We start from the raw sequence: 16793 nt of genomic DNA, 5'->3' as shown, positions 1-16793 counted from the left end.
TGTCTGGATTCTTTCCACCACCTGGAGGTTGGCAACCCTAAGCATAGAGCACAAATCCCAATAATTTATCTAAGGAAGTTTGTGAACCATTTTGTACAGTGCTACCCTATTGCCTGCACAGAAAATCCTTCTTGAATAATTCAGTTTTGCATGGTTTGTGGAAGGCCAGGAGAGTGGGAGACTTCCAGCTTGCTCAGGCAGGCCATTCCACAAGGCGGGGGCCACAACGGAGAAGGCACGTGTATGGACAGAAGCTGATTTTGCCCACATGCAGGTCGGCCCCTGCAGAAGGCCCTGCTCAGAGAAGCGAAGCTGTCATGGCGGACCATAGAGGGAGAGGCTAGGGTTGCCACATCCCTCTTCGCCACCGGTGGGAGGTTTTGGGGGCAGAGCCGGAGGAGGGCGGGGTTTGGGGAGTGGAGGGACTTCAGTGCCATAGAGTCCAATTGCCAAAGTGGCCATTTTCTCCAGGGGAACTGATCTCTATCGGCTGGAGATCAGTTGTAATAGCAGGAGCTCTCCAGCTAGTACCTGGAGGTTGGCAACCATAGTGGCAACCCCAAGGATCCCCGTTTTGCGTTTGTTCACACCCCACACAACCGACATCCGGCAGCTCAGGCCAATTGGCCCAATTAGAGCTGTGGACTTAGAGCTGTGGTTTAATCTCACGCTGCCCACTCTTTGGCCAAAGGGCTGCTCATTTCCCCCTGCCGACAAAACAAAGCGGGTGGGAGGATGCGCTGAGACCTGCAGAGCAACAATTAGCCAAAGACGTGTTCTGGAGTCCCAAGTCGAACAGGTGTGCAGCCAAGGGGTGTAGGAGATGACGCCGGCTTGTGATCCAGCCCTTCCCCCAGCTTGGCCCATCCCTCTTTCTGTTCTTCTCAAAGGGAAAGAATAGCCAGCCACCTGCTAAAACGACAGACCTGTTGCTGACGTGGAAGCAAGTGGTTTAGGAGTTCCTCCAGGACATAACCACCAGCAGCCTTGCTTTATAAGAAACAGTGTCTTTTATTTACAGTGCACAGATAAAACATACCATCACGTACACTTCTCCACTACTACTTCCAGGCTGTCATTGATTTGTATTTGAGTGAGTGAGTTACAGAAGCACAGTTACGTAGCCTTATATACACTTACTGCACCTGATCTGCATTAAGGCCACCTGTGGACCTTCCCAAGCATTACATCAGCAAACTGCTCAGATCTGGATGACTGCAGTTCCCTTTGGTACCAGCAAGGCTATTGCTTGTGCTGACATCATCCTTGGCCTCTTAGATCTCCAAGATCTGACAGCTCTCACACAGCTGTTACTTGTCAGATTATTACAACCAACTTGATACTCTGACAGTTGCAGCCGAAAGCAGGGAGGGGGGAATTGAACCACCCAACAAAGCAAGGCCCAGACACCTGCTGTTAACTTTATCATTACTGTTGTATTTATTTATACCCTGACGTTCTCCCCAAGGGCCCCCCAAAGTGGCTTACATCCTTCGCCGCTCCTTCATTTTATCCTCCCAACAACCCTGTGAGGCAGGCCAGGCTGAGAGTGTGACTGGCCCAAGATCACCGAGCGAACCTCCATGGCAGAGTAGAGATTTGAACCAGGGTCTCCTGGATCCTAGACTGACCCTCAAACCACTACATCATACTTGCTCTCAAGAGGCCCTAATATTGGTCAGGTAAGGGAGCAGGTTCCACAAGATCCCCAGGGATCCAGATCTGTTCACTTAGTCTAGGAAAAACTGATTTCTGCCGTATCTGGTTTAAATGGAAGCTGAGATGCTCGTGCGTCCAATTCTGCACTCCCGCAGAAGCCGAGCATTCGCCGCCCCACTCAGACTGTACCTGAGCCCACGTTCATATACGGACCACCTTCCCCGTCCATTTCACTCATCCGAAGGCCCTCGCAAGGGGAAGCTCAGCAAAGTAGACCATCTTCAGGGTGTCACAGGAGTCCTTGTGAGCTGCCACCAGAGGCACCTGGCCCACCCGAGGGGCTTTGCTGCTGTGTTGCTCTTTTGGTTCATATTCCTGCACAGGAGGAATCCGAGGCGGGGTGGACAGGCCCTGCCATAACTCCAGCCCCCTCGGCTGCGATGCCAGCCGGCACCCACTAATTATTGCGTTTGCAAAATGCAGCTGTTGCTGCCGAAAAACACCACCCACCACTCAAGGACCTTCCTGCGCTCCTACCTTTTGTTGGTGCGTCGTGGCTGAAAAATTAAGAGGCATGAAAAGAGGCTCCTCTTTGGTGTTTTTCTCCTTCAAGTAGGAGAGGGAGTTGAAGTGGGGGGGGGATGAGAAGGAGGAGGAGAAATCCCCAGCCTCTTTCTTGGGGCTGGCGGCAGAGAAAAGGGTGGGTTGGGGATGAAAGTAGTGGAGGGATCATTAGGAAACTGGCAAAGAACAGAATGCCAACTTCTCCAAAGATATAAAGGAGATCTCGGAGGCGGCCAAAGGAGGAGGTAAAAGAGGACCTAAAATTAACGAAGGGTTGCAGCATCTTCCCAACAAGGAAAGACTCGAACCCGGGGGGGGGGGCTTTTCACTTAGAAGAAAGGCGGGGGGCAGAGAGAGAAAGTTAACCAGAAATGAATCATTTATTTACTAATGTACAGAAGGAGTAGGCAGGCTACAGCGTGGTATAGTGGAGAGCCAATGTGGTGTAGTGGTTAAAAGCGGTGGGCTCTAAACTGGTGAACTGGGTTGGTTTCTCCACACCTCCACATGAAGCCTGTGGGGTAACCTTGGGCTAGTCATAGTTCTCTTTGAGCTCTCTCAGTCCCATCTACCTCGCAAGATGTCTGTTGTGGGGAGAGGAAGAGAAGGAGATTGTAAGCCGGTCTGATTCTTCCTTCAGTGGTAGAGAAAATTGGCATATAAAAACCAACTCTTCTTCTTCTACATTCCTGAGCAGCCTCAACCCAGGATCTCAATCTCCTTGAAAGAGTTCCTTCCATCCTAGCCAGCTCTTCCAGGGAGCAGCATGCTCCAGAATGGCCGCTGAACTTTTCCTCTGGCCCGAAGGTGTGCCTGGCTGGACAACGGGGCCAGCAAATCCCCATTGTGTCACCCTAAGGTGATTTAATCAGCACTCTGAGCAGACCATCTCTTACCCTATCTGCACCCATCCCACCCATCAATCAGTATTCCGGAGAATAGCCCAGCCATTCTCTTGGGTCCTGACGACTCATCAGGCCTCTCCTATCTTTTTGTTTGAACCCCAGAAAAGCAATCAATTCTTTGTCTCTGGCTTTCCTGCCAGCTTACCTCATACTGCCTCAGGACCCATTCTGGGGTATAAACATTGGAGCTTTGGCCATTCACAATGTGTGGGTGTGTTCTGGATCTGTGCGCACACCCCCACTTTTTTGTGGGCTCTTTCCTTTGCTCCGGGAAAAGCTGGTTTCCCCCTTCAGTGCTGCTTTTCTTGGACGCCACTTCAAGACTGGTAACGATGTCTTTTCCCTGAAACCCTACCCAACTTCCTCCCTTTTCTCTTTGTCAGCTCTTGTATGCTTTGTGTGCGTATGTTCCTAGCTTAAAATATATTTCTTGTTTAACTATTTTTATTCTTTAACAAAGCCATATTTTAATGATATGACTGCCTGCTCATTTGAGAGCTTTCACCGAGGATTATCCTGGTATAAATAGCTTTTCAATCCCAGTCACCCCCTCTTGCTCTCTGTCTCCAGCTAATTCCCCCAACTAAAGTGGAGAATGCCTACTTACAGTACATGCTAGTCACTGGCCAACAAAGGCCATTTACCCACACCCTGCAGCCCCAGCACATGAGGGGAGGGGCTGTGGCTCAGGGGTAGACCCTCTGCTTGAGCAGGCAGAAGGTCACAGGTTCAATCCCCAGCATCTCCAGTTAAAAGGATCCGGCAGTAGGTGATGTCAAAGTCCTCTCTCTGCTGGTGATGCTGGAGAGCTGCTGCCAGTCTGAGTAGACAATACTGAACTTGATGGACCGATGGTCTGATTCAGGAAAAGGCAGTTTCAGGTGTGTTCTCATGCAAAATGTGAAACTGTATGAAGACAGAAACAGCCCATTTTTCCAATGATTTTTAAGAGAACTGTTGTTGTTTTCCTTTTTATGGGGGAGCAAGATTTCTAGCAAGGTTTGAAGGTCCTTAAGCTGGTGGGGGAAAACTTCGTCTGTTTTAAGAGTACTGGTGAGACTGTGCTTTATTCATCCCAGCTTGCAAGGGCCCTTTTAAGCAAAAGGATTTGTGCCTTTGACATGCACGTCCAGTACTTCGTCACATTTTAATTGTTTGTAAGAAAAGTTATTAGGCGTGTAGAAGGTTTGAGCTCTCCAAGCTGCCTAGAAGCTAACTCTTATCTAATCTGGATCATGGAGGTGGGACTGAGGACTCTCCCTGAACAGTATGATTGCATGAAGGTTGTTCTTTTCATCCAATATGGGATTGTAGGATGGAGAAGGGAGGGGCAGAACATCTGCTTAGCATGCAGAAGGTCCCTGGTTCAATCCCCAGGATCTCCTGCTAAAAGGACCAGACGGTGATGGGGAAGACCCTGGAGAGCCGCTGTCAGTCTGAGTAGACAATACTGACCTTGATGGACCAAAAGTCTGATTCAATACAAGGCAGCTTTGTGTGTTCATGTAAGAATTGGCACAGCCTTAGCGGAGTTAGATACACTCAATTGGCTTAAAACAGGGGTGGGGAACCTTTTTTCCGCCAAGGGCCATTTGGATATTTATAACATCCACAACACTGCAGCCACGGGGGGAAATATAGGTAAATTCTAGAGGGTCATGTTGGCTAGAACCATTTAAGATATCAAGATTAAGACTAGAGCATAAATCTGCCAAATACTGCCCAGCCTGATTAATAACCTGATCTTTTCTTGAATGTAGAAAAGAAAGCAATGTAAAATCCTCATCATCCCAGTTCAAGACTTACCCAGCTTATTGTTGTTGCTACCCAGTCTTGCATTGAAATCTCCCCCCCATAAGTAGTGCTGCCCTGCGATATTTAGCCATCAGGATTTTCGTATATGACTCTAATGTTTCCCAAAGGGATTTATGATTGTTATCGGCAACAATTGGTGGCATATATACATTAACTAATAAGATCTGAGAGTTTCTAACGCCTAGAAGGAAAGCTTGGGCAATCGGAGGACAATCCTCCAACTGTCTTACATTAAGACTGGCTGAATTGTTGATCAAACAGCATAAGCCAGCTTTAGGTCTACCCTTTGTATTAGGTTTCAAGGCCGGTAATACATAAGAGGTGAATCCATTAAATAAAATATCCCTGAGCCGCCAGGTTTCTTGGATCAAAATGATATCAAAGTCTTTTGCAAACTCTATTAAGTCAGGATCATTCTCTTTACTGCCCCAACCAGTAATATTCCAGCAATATTCCAGGACGTGAGACGAATATACTGTCTCTGTTCCTGGTTGCAGGAATCCAGTCAGTCCAGATCCACTATTAGGTTTAAGGTCTCACTATGTTCTGGACAAATACAACCATTTAATGGAACGTTGGTTGCATTGCCTGATATGGGACATGCTACAGTCCTAGTACAAGGTGATCCCAATGAATCTTTGATAAGGGAAATTGGGGACACTTTTTGGGAGGGGTCGCTATCAATGTCACACAAGTTAGAGAGCACTGAGGCAAAATATTTAGAGGATCTTCAAGCATATGAGAATCGCTGCAAACCTCATTCGCGGGCCATACAAAATTATGAACTTAAAAATTAGCCGACCAAGCTCCAACACAGGATGTTCAGTATCCCATCTGCATATACCATATATGAAGAAGAAGAGTTGGTTTTTATATACTGACGTTCTCTACCACTTAAGGGAGACTCAAACCGGTTTACAATCATCTTCCCTTCCCCTCCCCACAACAGACACCTTGTGAGGTAGGTGGGGCTGAGAGAGCTCTAACAGAGCTGTAACTTGCCCAGTGTCACCCAGCTGGCTTTGTGTGTAGGAGTGGGGAAACAAATCCAGTTCACCAGATTAGCCTCCGCCGCTCATGTGGAGGAGAAGGGAATCAAACCTGGTTCTCCAGATCAGACTCCACCACTCCAACCACCGCTCTTAACCACTACACCATCTATATTTAAGGACATCAACAAAGCAATGTGTTTTCCAAGAACCCTAATATAGGTTGACTGGAAATAAGTCCCACTCAGCAAAAGTTCTGCTGCTCCCTCCCATTTTGCCTTGTAACAGCTTGACTAATTGTTTCCTGTTCTCACTGCCAAGTGCCGCAGCATTAATCAATCAAGGGCCAATTATTTGTCCTCCTGTGAATACAGTAAGCAGTTTTCACTTTGCAGCCAAAGATATTGCTCATTATTTTCATGGTGCTTTCCTGATCATTTTGAATAGCTCTATAATTACGATGAAAACATAACAAAATTAATCACTGGGTTTGGCTGCAAAAATGGACAAGCAGCACTAAATAACTCCCCAGCCCAAGCTGGTATTAAGCAACGGATTCACTCATGCCATAGCAGAGAATTTGAAGAAATTAAGTTAGAAGCAGCAGAGGACATTTTGAAGGGCACGTGAACCTGTCTTATCTCAAAACGGACTATCCAGGCCAGTTTTCTCACCTCTTACTGGCAGCAGGTTTCTGGAAAGGCAGATTGTAAAGGATTTGAAAGGTAACAATCAGCTTCTTGAATTGTGGCCAGAAGCACGTTATTATCCAGTGTAGTTGCTGCAAACATGGACATATAGAAACACACCTGCTCATACGCCAGGCGGAATGGTGAACTGCCTGCATTCTGTACTAACTGAAGCTTCTGAGAGGTCTTCAAGATCACATTACAGTAGTCCATCCCAGAAGTCACAGAAGTCTGCACCGGTGTAGCCAGATCAGGGAGGACAGGCAATGAACCTGATATAAGAAGGCACTCATGTAGATATTAAATAGCTCTGGCACTAGCACATAACCCCATGACACTCTGTAGCAGTGCAAGGTACATATAGCCTTAAAAGATATATATCTATATCTATATCAATAGATAGATAGATTCATGCAAAAGGTAAAGGTCCCCTGTGCAAGCACCAGGTCATTCCTGACCCATGGGGTGACGTCACATCCCAACTAGGCAGACTTTGTTTGTGGGGTGGTTTGCCAATGCCTTCCCCAGTCATCTTCCCTTTACCCCCAGCAAGCTGGGTACTCATTTTACCGACCTCGGAAGGATGGAAGGCTGAGTCGACCTTGAGCAGGCTACCTGAAACCAACTTCCGTTGGGATCGAACTCAGGTCAGGAGCAGAGTTTGGACTGCAATAGTGCAGCTTACCACCCTGCGCCACGGATGTTAATTAAAGTTAAATCTCCTGCCAGGAGACTGGCAGGTAAGCAAACTTCATGCTTTAACTTCATTGCAGTTAGATATGTCCAGGCGTGCCGCCAAAAACCTTTGCTAAAATGTCAACATAGATAAAAACGGAAAAATGTTCTCCTCTTTGAATCCTGGATGGAGGGTAATTTGACTCCATTGTAATGCTTTCTTCCATATGCCACAAGCATCTTTTCTGCAACTTTCTCACCATATTATAATTAATTGGCTTGACATTGAAGATATGAGTATCTATGCATATCTATATCAGAAAACCTTGTCCAGGGCCATATAAAGAAACCTTGGTAGGTGTGAAGGATAAATGTTATGGGATAGTTCCAGACCCTTGAGAAGATGTAATGTAAAGATTGTGATGTCTAACCACAGATTAAGATTCCCACGGTAAAAGGTATATAAGGGGCTGAAAACTGTTAAACGTTGGGAGGTCTTTCTTAGACTTCTTGGGCGGTGCGTTGGTACGTATAGAAATTTTATTCTGTGAATGTTATGACCTGGATGGCCCAGGCTAGCCTGATCTCGTCAGATCTCAGAAGCTAAGCAGGGTCAGCCCTGGTTAGTATTTGGATGGGAGACCACCAAGGAATACCAGGGTTGCTGTGCAGAGGAAGGCACTGGCAAACCACCTCTGTTAGTCTCTTGCCATGAAAACCCCAAAAAGGGGTCGCCATAAGTCGGCTGCGACTTGACGGCACTTTACACACACACACACACACACATGATCTGTGTACTCTGTGCAAATTTGGAACCTAGCCTGTTGTGACTTTGTCAACATTCTGTTATACTCTTATTCTTTCAGACTTGTTTTAATATTTTTGAAGTTAGCAATAAAAAGAATCTAAGATAAAAAAAAAAACACCGGAGCGACTTCAACTCCACAGAAGAGGAACTCAGAATTTCTAACTGTGACACTTTGCAGGCTACCTGACCCTCTCCCAAAGACTGAAACCATTAGAGAGCCATCTCTCAAATACCAGCCAAACAGCCCAAGAGAGTGACCAGATCAAAAGACATCGAAGGTCTAATAGAATCAACAGAGACCCATAGGTGAATACAATGCAGCAGAGGGACGGTTTTTAAAATTTAACTTTAAATATTTTAATGATGTGTGTTTGGGTGTGGCAAGTTGATTTTAATAGTTTTAAAATGTGATTTTATGGTGTACGTTTTAAAACTGTTAGCCACCTTGGTGGCCCTTGTAAGGGCAGAGACAGGGAACAGATGTTGTGAATGAAATAAATAAATAATGCCATCTCCATCCCTTAAACGGGTGAGAATTCAAACTTAAATGTCTCAAGGAGAGATGCATTTGGTCAGAAATGCCAGACGTTACCTTGCCCTGGTTGAGCTCCTAGCCCTACAAAGGGACATGAGAAAGGTCGCTGAAAATTATCTGGGTCATCCTTATGCAAGGAAGATTTCTTGGGCAGCAGAGGTGCTACAGTTCCTTCGACACCTGAAGAAAACTCCCTCCCTGCAAGAAGGCAGCGATAATCCTGACCAACAGCCCCCCCAGGATATCAGGACGGGCCCAGATCTACCTTGTTGGTGGTACATCCTCAGTGATCACTCACAACCCGTCAACATCATTCACAGTGAGCAAACCAGAATGATCTCGGCTACTGAGACAACCGGGTGATTCCAACGGGATCTAGGCTCTGCATCTGCGAGTCAGTGTGGTGTAGCGGTTACAAGAGTCAGACTAAGATCTGGAAGACCCCGGTTCGATTCCCCACTTGTGCCATAGATTCCCCACTTGTGCCACTGCTGGGTGACCTTGGGCAGATACTCTCTCTCAGCCCCACCTACCTCACAGGATGTCTGTTGTGGGGAGGGGAAGGGAAGGTGTTTGAAAGCCGGTTCGATTGTCCCTTAAGTGGTAGAGAAAGTCAGCATATAAAAACCAACTCTTCTTCTTTAACAACTGTTTACAAGTGGATTTTGCAATTTCACACAGTAAAATCCAACTGCAAAGTAGACTGAAAGTGCATTATTCGGCATGTATGAAAGTGCCCTGGGACTGGACTAAGGTCACACACAATGGGAATCACAGCTGACTGGGGATTTGAACCTGGCTCTCCCATGTCCTAGTCCAACTCTAACCACTCCACCACACAGCTTCAAATTTCATGAATGCCTTTGGTGGTCTCAGGTCAGCCATGATTCCCCAGCTTAAACACACACACATACCCATCTGCTATGCAGGGATAACATCCCTTCCCGCTACTGGCAGTCGAGGCACAGTGCCCACTGCAGGGGGCAGCCCCAAGCCACAAAAGAAGATGCAGAAAACATGGCCAAACGTGGGACACCCACCATTTAGGGCTGACGGGATCCCCTCTCCCCCAGGGAAGGCGCTGAGCCACAGGGACAGCAAGGGAGACAGAAAGGGAAGCGCTGATGTTACAGAACCTTTATTCTTGTTGCTACGGAGTTTTTAGAAAACAGAGTGGGTGTTGGAGGCAGACAGCTGGTACATTTCAAGGCAAACCCCAACAGAGTTTGGCAGGGGGAAACACGGGATCCCAAATTGGTGGAAATGCAACATCCCCCCCCTTCCCATTTATGGTCATTAGAAAACTCAAAGAAGGCACGCTTTTTCACTCCTGACATAAAGTGACTGAGGTCCCTCCCTGTAACTCTGGCTCCATTACCTTTCAGCCACAGTTTCACAGGGAGTTTTTGCAGAGGGAATTGAAATTGGATCAAGCTTCAAAGTTGGCCAAAGTCCTATTTCAGAACAAACGTTCCCATATATTATCCCATCTTGAGGGCAGAGACTGAATTTGCTATTCCATTTCTCGAGGTGGACAGTTAAGAGTTTATTACTGCAGCCCATCCGTGAAACAGGCATTGGAAAAGGATGGACTCCCAAGTCTTTCACCTCAACATTTCTGAATTCATCACAGCATCCCGGAAGCTGGTACTGAAATGTAAGGCCATTTCCCACCACCTTGTTCCAATGAAAATTGAAGATGTCATGCAGGAATCTCAAACCCATAACTTTTGGATTTCACAGGCCAGCCAGCCAACCAAGCCTTAATAATGGGATTGAGAACCACGCGGGACAAAGTGCAGCTGCAATACTGAGGGCGGCCCAAGGAGGGCGACAAAGCCACATTTGCAAGAAAGAGCATTGCAGAAGCAGCCGCCTTCCTCTCTGAGCGCCCCCGCCCCCATCTTGCTATGCTTTATTCCTTCAAAATGCATGCCCAGAAACCCCATGCAGTGCTAGTTTGGTGTTGGGGGAGGGGGGGCTGCATGGCACGCAAATAGTTATTCGATTTGCTAAATGTGCAAACTGTATTGGAGTCAACGGGCTTTGGCTGTTGACTGCTAATAGAAAACTGTTTAACAATGGCTTCTGGGTAGGATTGTAGCATCTTTGAAAAAGCAGAAGACTGTATAACTAACTCTAGTTTTAAATAGCTACTGGCAGACTTTCCCAGTTCCTAACCTACTGATTTAAAAAAAAAAACATTGCATGGATGTGTTAAGAGACTCTGTTCTCCAGTTCTTCAAAATGAGGGAGATTTCTCTCATTGAAGGGTGTGTGTTATTTGTGTGCATATATTGCTGCCTTCATCTCTCTCTCACTTCGTTTCCATCTCAACAGCCCTTGGCCTATCAGAGGGGTCTCCAACCTTTTCCAGTCTGTGGGCAGCTTTGGAATTCTGATACGTTGTGGTGGGCACAGCCACAAAATGGCAGCCACGCGGGGCAGAGCCAGCCCAAAACAGCTGCCATGGCTTATCTTCAGTCACACAATGAAGATCCTTGTGCTGTGGGGGCAGCTGCTGCCAAAGCAAAGTCTTTAAAAAATCTGCACAGCCAATCAAATCAAATCTCCAGTGGCCAATCACTGGGCAAAAAACCCACCTGGCCCCACCCATTTTCTAAAAACACTTGGTGGGCGCCAGGAAAGGGGTTGGCGGACGCCACGGCACGCACGGGCAGCACGTTGGGGACCTCTCGTCTATCAGGTTGTATCAGATGAAACATAAACAGCAGCTCACATGCATCATCTGTGGTGGCAAACACAGGCGGTGATCTTGCGCCCTACCAAAGCCCAATCCACTTTCCCCCCCTCACCCCAAACATGAACCATCGTTCAGTAGAAAAGGCATCCACATGGTATTGTCAGAAACCAAGCTGTCTTAGGGGGAAAGCAGAATGCTGCAGCAAATTGGTAGCCTCTTCAAGCAAGGTGCCACTAGTGGCCTGATTAAGACGATGCAAAATTAAATGGATGGCAAAACTTTTAAGCGAGTTGGGGTTTTTTCCCTACTGGCTATTAAAAATGCAAAATCATACAACAGGAAAAGGAGCTTTTTTTTGTTTTAGGGAAAAAAAGGGAGAGGAGAAAAAGCAAAACAATAACAGAGAAAAGAGTAAAGGGATTCTGTAGCACTTCCCAAGGGAACTGCAAATCAAACACAGTGGGCAAAGTTCTAAAGTATTCCAGACAGGCTCGATGAGGTCAGGGAAGGTGCCATCTCCTAGTCCTTAGGAATACATGGTGAGCTGAAGCCACTGAAAGAAGAAAACAAATCCTTCAAATTCCTAGTCCTCACTGGATTAAAAAAAAAAACCTCTTCGGGAGTACTCTTTTCTATTTGCTTCTTTCACCCTTACATCCCTCTGTCTCATCTGCCACCCGCATGGTGTGCCTTCTTTCCCAGTTCACAATCCCACGCTGCTTCCTTTGGCGTTTTCACAGCCTTTCCCCCTCTCCCTCTTCCAGTCCAGGCGAAGGCTGAATTCTTCTTTCCTGAACCACATTTTCGCAGATCCCCTTCTGCTCTCGCTTGGCCAGGTGGCCTCTTCGGCTTCCTGCCCCCTCGGTTCACCTCTTCTTCTGCTTCCTGAAGCCCCTCCCTTGGAAATTCCAATCCTCCCTCCCCTTCCTCTTTGGATGCTTCTGCGATTTCCCCAAACCTAGCTCTTAGGGCTAGCCCTTAGGGCACAAATAAAAGCAGAATCCCCTCTCACCTCCTTCAGGGTCACACGGATCTGTCCACTACCATCTCTGTCCAGAGATTTGAAGGCACCTGAAAGTGGAAAGAACACCAGGAAATCAAACTCCTAATTCAGTCACACCAGGCTGACGCTTAGCTAGAGCTGCCATAAGTAGCACAATGGAATACAGAAAGACCTCCTTGGAGGGTCCATCAGGAGAGAAGGAGCTGAAGGACCTGAACCCAAATCCAGCACCTTGAGAGATCACAAGATTGGAAGAGACCACAAGGGCCATCCAGTCCAACCCTCTGCCATGCAGGATCCCACAATCAAAGCACAATCCAAGCATTAGGAGTTTGGTGTTGGCTGTTTCCCTCACCCCAGCTGCCAAACTAGACACATGAGAGGAGCAGAGAAAAATGTATTTGCGGCAATAGAATCTGCAGGCAAAACACCCAGGCCAGGAGCAAAGACTGGCCCAGAAGACAGGGCCTTCTTTGTGGTGGCACCCCATTTATGGAACTCCTGCATGAAAGATGTTTGCCACATCCCATCTTTCAAATGCAGGGCAAAATCACTTTCACTGACCCTCCTTCTCCTTTGGTAGTTACATAATTTTATTTCTGGCAATGTAAGGCTGGATCTTGTAGGGCCATTCTGCGAATTTCCCGGGGCAAAAACTCTCCCCCAACACAAGTCATGGGGAGCCTCCTTGTTCCAGGGGAAAACACAACCATTGGTGGAACCGATCTGTAAAATCCAACCCAACACTTTTGTATTAGTGTTTGTGTTTACACCTTCTCTGTCTTGCTGCTGTTCAAAGTGGTTTTATTTATGTTGTTAAAATTAGGTCTTGTAAGCTGCCCCCAAACGCCCCTTGAGGATGAAAGTTGGCACCCGCAGCACAAAACAAGTCCACTCCTCGCTCACTTTCTGAAACTGCCCCCTGGGAAAAGCAGCAGCTATGAGATCCCTGACACTTACGAAACATGGCGTCCAGGCGCACCAGGCAGCTGATGAAGTTGTCGAAGTCCATGTTCCCGTTCTCGTCCGAATACCTGCGCACGATCATGCTGTACAGCTGCTCATTCAGCTTAAAACCTGGGTGAACAAAGAAGGAGGGCACAAAAGGGAAAGAGGGCAAGTCTTTGCAGTGCAAAAGCTATAACCTTTTGACAACGGCTCCTTTCCAGACCACTTTGACACCCCCTGACAAAAAAACCAAGTGCGGGGGTCATGGTGATCCATAGGATATTCAGCCTTCAAACTCCCATCCCAATAGTGACAACCCCACCAGAATAGCGCCAAGCCGGGTGTGCTGGCAACAAATGCTGCCCGTTCTTCAAAAATGTGATTGTTTCGGGAGGGTAGCAAAGTTGGTCTGCAGTAGAACAGCTATTCTTGACTCCAGTAGCACCTTAGAGACCAACAAGATTTTCGGGGCAGGAGCTTTTGAGTTTTTGACTATCAAAAACTTATGCCCCCAAAATCTTGTTGGCCTGTAAGGCACTACTGGACTGGAATTTAGCTTGTCAAAAATGCGGGGACACTATCTGCCTGGAGGACCCCATTTGGGTGGAAAGGAAGTATAGAAATGTTTCAAATAAATAAATAAAAGCTGCAGCCTGTCTGAAAAGAGACCCCCATTTGACCCGTGAACCCTCGCCACCCCCTTTCTTCACCTGCTGCCTGAAAGGCTCCTGGGAGTTCGTTGCTGCCAATGGTACCAGACCGGTCCGTATCGTACTGTTTGTAGATACACTGAGGTTAAGGGAGATTAAAGGAGAAGGCGGAAACAATTACACGTCAGCCGGCACCGGGAAGAGGTATGCAGAAGAGCCCCTTTCTCAGCTGAGACCAGCTCAGATTCCCCCTCCCACAAGGCCTTCTTGCACGCAAGAGCCAGGGTGTGCCTTCCTTACCTGCCACTTCTTCACGTTGTTCCAGAGGTACTTGAATTCATCAAAGCCCAATTTGCCGGTTGTGTCACTCTGCACCGGATGCAGTCAAAGAAAAAATATGGAGAACGCCACATACATGCCTACACACACACACCCCTCTTCTCTGATGCAAGGTGTGAAGGCATCACAGGTGGGGGAGCAAGGAATTCAGGGGGGCTAGCAAAGTTTGGCTGCATATGACAGAGGCATCCAGCCTTTCAGACCCAGGTCTTAGCCAAGAGGGTGGAAGTAATCAAAAGACACATTTCTAAATTCAGGGAGGAACCCAGGCACAGATAAATTCCTTAGGGGGGGAAGGCAGCGAAGACAGAGGAGAAAACTGCTTCTGTTGTTTTGCTTTGATGCTAAGAAAGTTTGCAGGGGTTCTTGGGTAGCTTAAATCAGGAAGACAGAGCACATCTTTGGGAAGGGAGAACGCTCCTCACACACCATCGCATCGACCTGACACGACTTCCTTCCATAAATATACTCCAAAGAAATGGGAAAGAGATTTAATAAAACCCAGAACTGGTGCTTCAGAATCTCCCTTTCCCTCAGAAACTCTCAATGAATCAATGCAAAAAAGGAAAACTACAACATTTGTTTATAAACGTTTGATGTTGATAATAATAATATGCAAAGTTTCAGAAATGAATGGAATAAGGAGCTAATCACCCTGTTTTACTGAAGCAATGGGATTCAGCCCTAAATATTATACCTGTTCTTTCTATGGACCTTAAGCTGTGTCTCGTTCAGCAGAAAATTATGCTTAGGATATCCTAGACACCACAGCACCTTTTTAGTAAAGGCCTAAGTAAAATGTTTAACCGCTGGTGCTGTAACTTACAAGATGCATCTCTTAAACATTTGCTTTGGGCCAGTTATTCTGTCTTTTTGGAAGGAAGTAATTATATCAATTTTGTATTAGAATATTCATTGCTTTTTGATGATGCTTATGTACTTTTAAACTATGTGTCTAACTGATGGTCAAGGGAAATGGACCCTCCGTGCCCTTACTATTGCTAAAAGACTTATATTACAACACTGGAGAGATAAATGCCCACCTCCCGTCATCCAATGGATTGAGGACCTTATCAACATTTGAACGTATGGCATATAGATGATAATTGTGCATGAACTTTTTAAAGATATTTGGAAACCTTTTATAGAGAATTATCTGTAGGCTTGCTACTGTTATTATACTTTGCTATATTTTTTTTTATTTCTTTGTGTTTGGGGGCTGAAATTAAAACAACAAACCAACCCAGAACTGGGGGTGGCGCTTGGCAAGAGGATACATCCATGACAGCCACCATGCTACGACAGGTGTCGATCCCAAATCCGTCAGTCTTCAAGTCAGGATCTAGAAAGGAGAAACAGGAGTTGAAAATTCTGCCAGGCCTCAGTGAGAAAAACACCACTTAGGCCAAGGTGGATTTTGCTTGCCCAGGACAGAGACCCAGCCCCATACCCAGAGACACCCCCCCAAGGGAAATGCAGCCACCACTTACGTCTGGTAACCACTTTGTTGAGGATGTTCATCAGCTCTGAAGCACTCACTTCCATATCCTGAGAGCGAAACAAGAGACGCATATAGGCCGCATCTCCAGAGGGAGAGGTTAGGCCCCATCCCTGCTATGAAGAAACGTCACGAGTCCCCACGCAACTCAGATCCCTCCCCCCGGGGTGTCTCCTCCCACCAGCCAACCCCCACAGCATCAAGTGGCTAGTCCTCAGTTTTTAAGGAACAGCCACCAGATGGACCCCCAAGACTCACGTCTCCTGCCAGCTGAGTGAAGAGCCGCCGGAACTGCCGCACCTCCTCGCTCTCGTTGGCTTCGACGTTGGAAAAGTGGCTACGAGGAGGCTAGAATGAGGAAAGAGGCAGCACGAGAAGAAAACTGGGTGAGGAGACCAGGAAAAGCAAAGCATGACCTCCATATTATTGCAAGGGTTGCCTGTTTCCATTTATTTCAAGCATTGCTGCCCGGCTGTTCCATCCAAGCCCCCAAAGTGGGCAGAATTTGCTCAAGAAGTTTCTCGTTATCCAACTCGGTCTCAACCGCAATAAAAGGTTTCCTATCCCACGACTAGTCTTCGCTTAGCAAATCTTGTTGGACCTGAAACGTCACTTTGCTTCGCCTATTACACCACTGAGCTTTACCTAGAAGCACCCCAGGTAGAGTTGCCAGCTCCGGGTTGGGAAATTCCTCGAGATTTGCGGGTGGGGCCTAGGGAGGGTGGGGTTTGTGGAAGGGAGGGACCTCAACAGGAAATAATATCCTAGAGTCCACCTCCAAAGCAGCCATTGTTTCCAGAGAAACTGCTCTCTGTAGTCTGGAGATCAGTTGAAATTTCAGGTCTCCAGACCCCACCGGGAGGTTGGCAACCTTAGTCACATGAAGACATGAAGCTGCCTTCTACTGAATCAGACCCTTGGTCCATCAAAGTCAGTATTGTTTACTCAGACCGGCAGCGGCTCTCCAGGGTCTCAGGCAGAGGTCTTTCCCATCATCTACTTGCCTAGTCCC

The 16793-nt window shown here is 47.0% G+C and overlaps 1 protein-coding gene across 1 annotated transcript in view; it reads right to left on the bottom strand.

Annotated features, from left to right (window-relative positions):
* Positions 1–1893: 1893 nt before the first annotated feature.
* The window catches only part of CAPNS1 (calpain small subunit 1), a 28069-nt gene continuing 13169 nt past the window's right edge, over positions 1894–16793 (bottom strand). Inside the window, exons 4-14 of the mRNA XM_056845858.1 lie at positions 16040–16129; positions 15774–15831; positions 15561–15625; positions 14245–14313; positions 14005–14083; positions 13307–13423; positions 12331–12414; positions 6742–6893; positions 6607–6626; positions 2197–2341; positions 1894–2034 (exon numbers count right to left, since the gene is read on the bottom strand). Coding sequence (XP_056701836.1) covers positions 1894–2034; positions 2197–2341; positions 6607–6626; positions 6742–6893; positions 12331–12414; positions 13307–13423; positions 14005–14083; positions 14245–14313; positions 15561–15625; positions 15774–15831; positions 16040–16129 — 1020 coding nt within the window. The remainder of the gene's footprint in view (positions 2035–2196; positions 2342–6606; positions 6627–6741; positions 6894–12330; positions 12415–13306; positions 13424–14004; positions 14084–14244; positions 14314–15560; positions 15626–15773; positions 15832–16039; positions 16130–16793) is intronic.

This window comes from Euleptes europaea, chromosome 3 (genome assembly GCF_029931775.1).
Source record: "Euleptes europaea isolate rEulEur1 chromosome 3, rEulEur1.hap1, whole genome shotgun sequence".
In the NCBI taxonomy this organism is placed as follows: domain Eukaryota; kingdom Metazoa; phylum Chordata; class Lepidosauria; order Squamata; family Sphaerodactylidae; genus Euleptes; species Euleptes europaea.
Note: the sequence above shows the minus strand (reverse complement) of the source record. Positions and strands in the feature narration are given on the sequence as shown.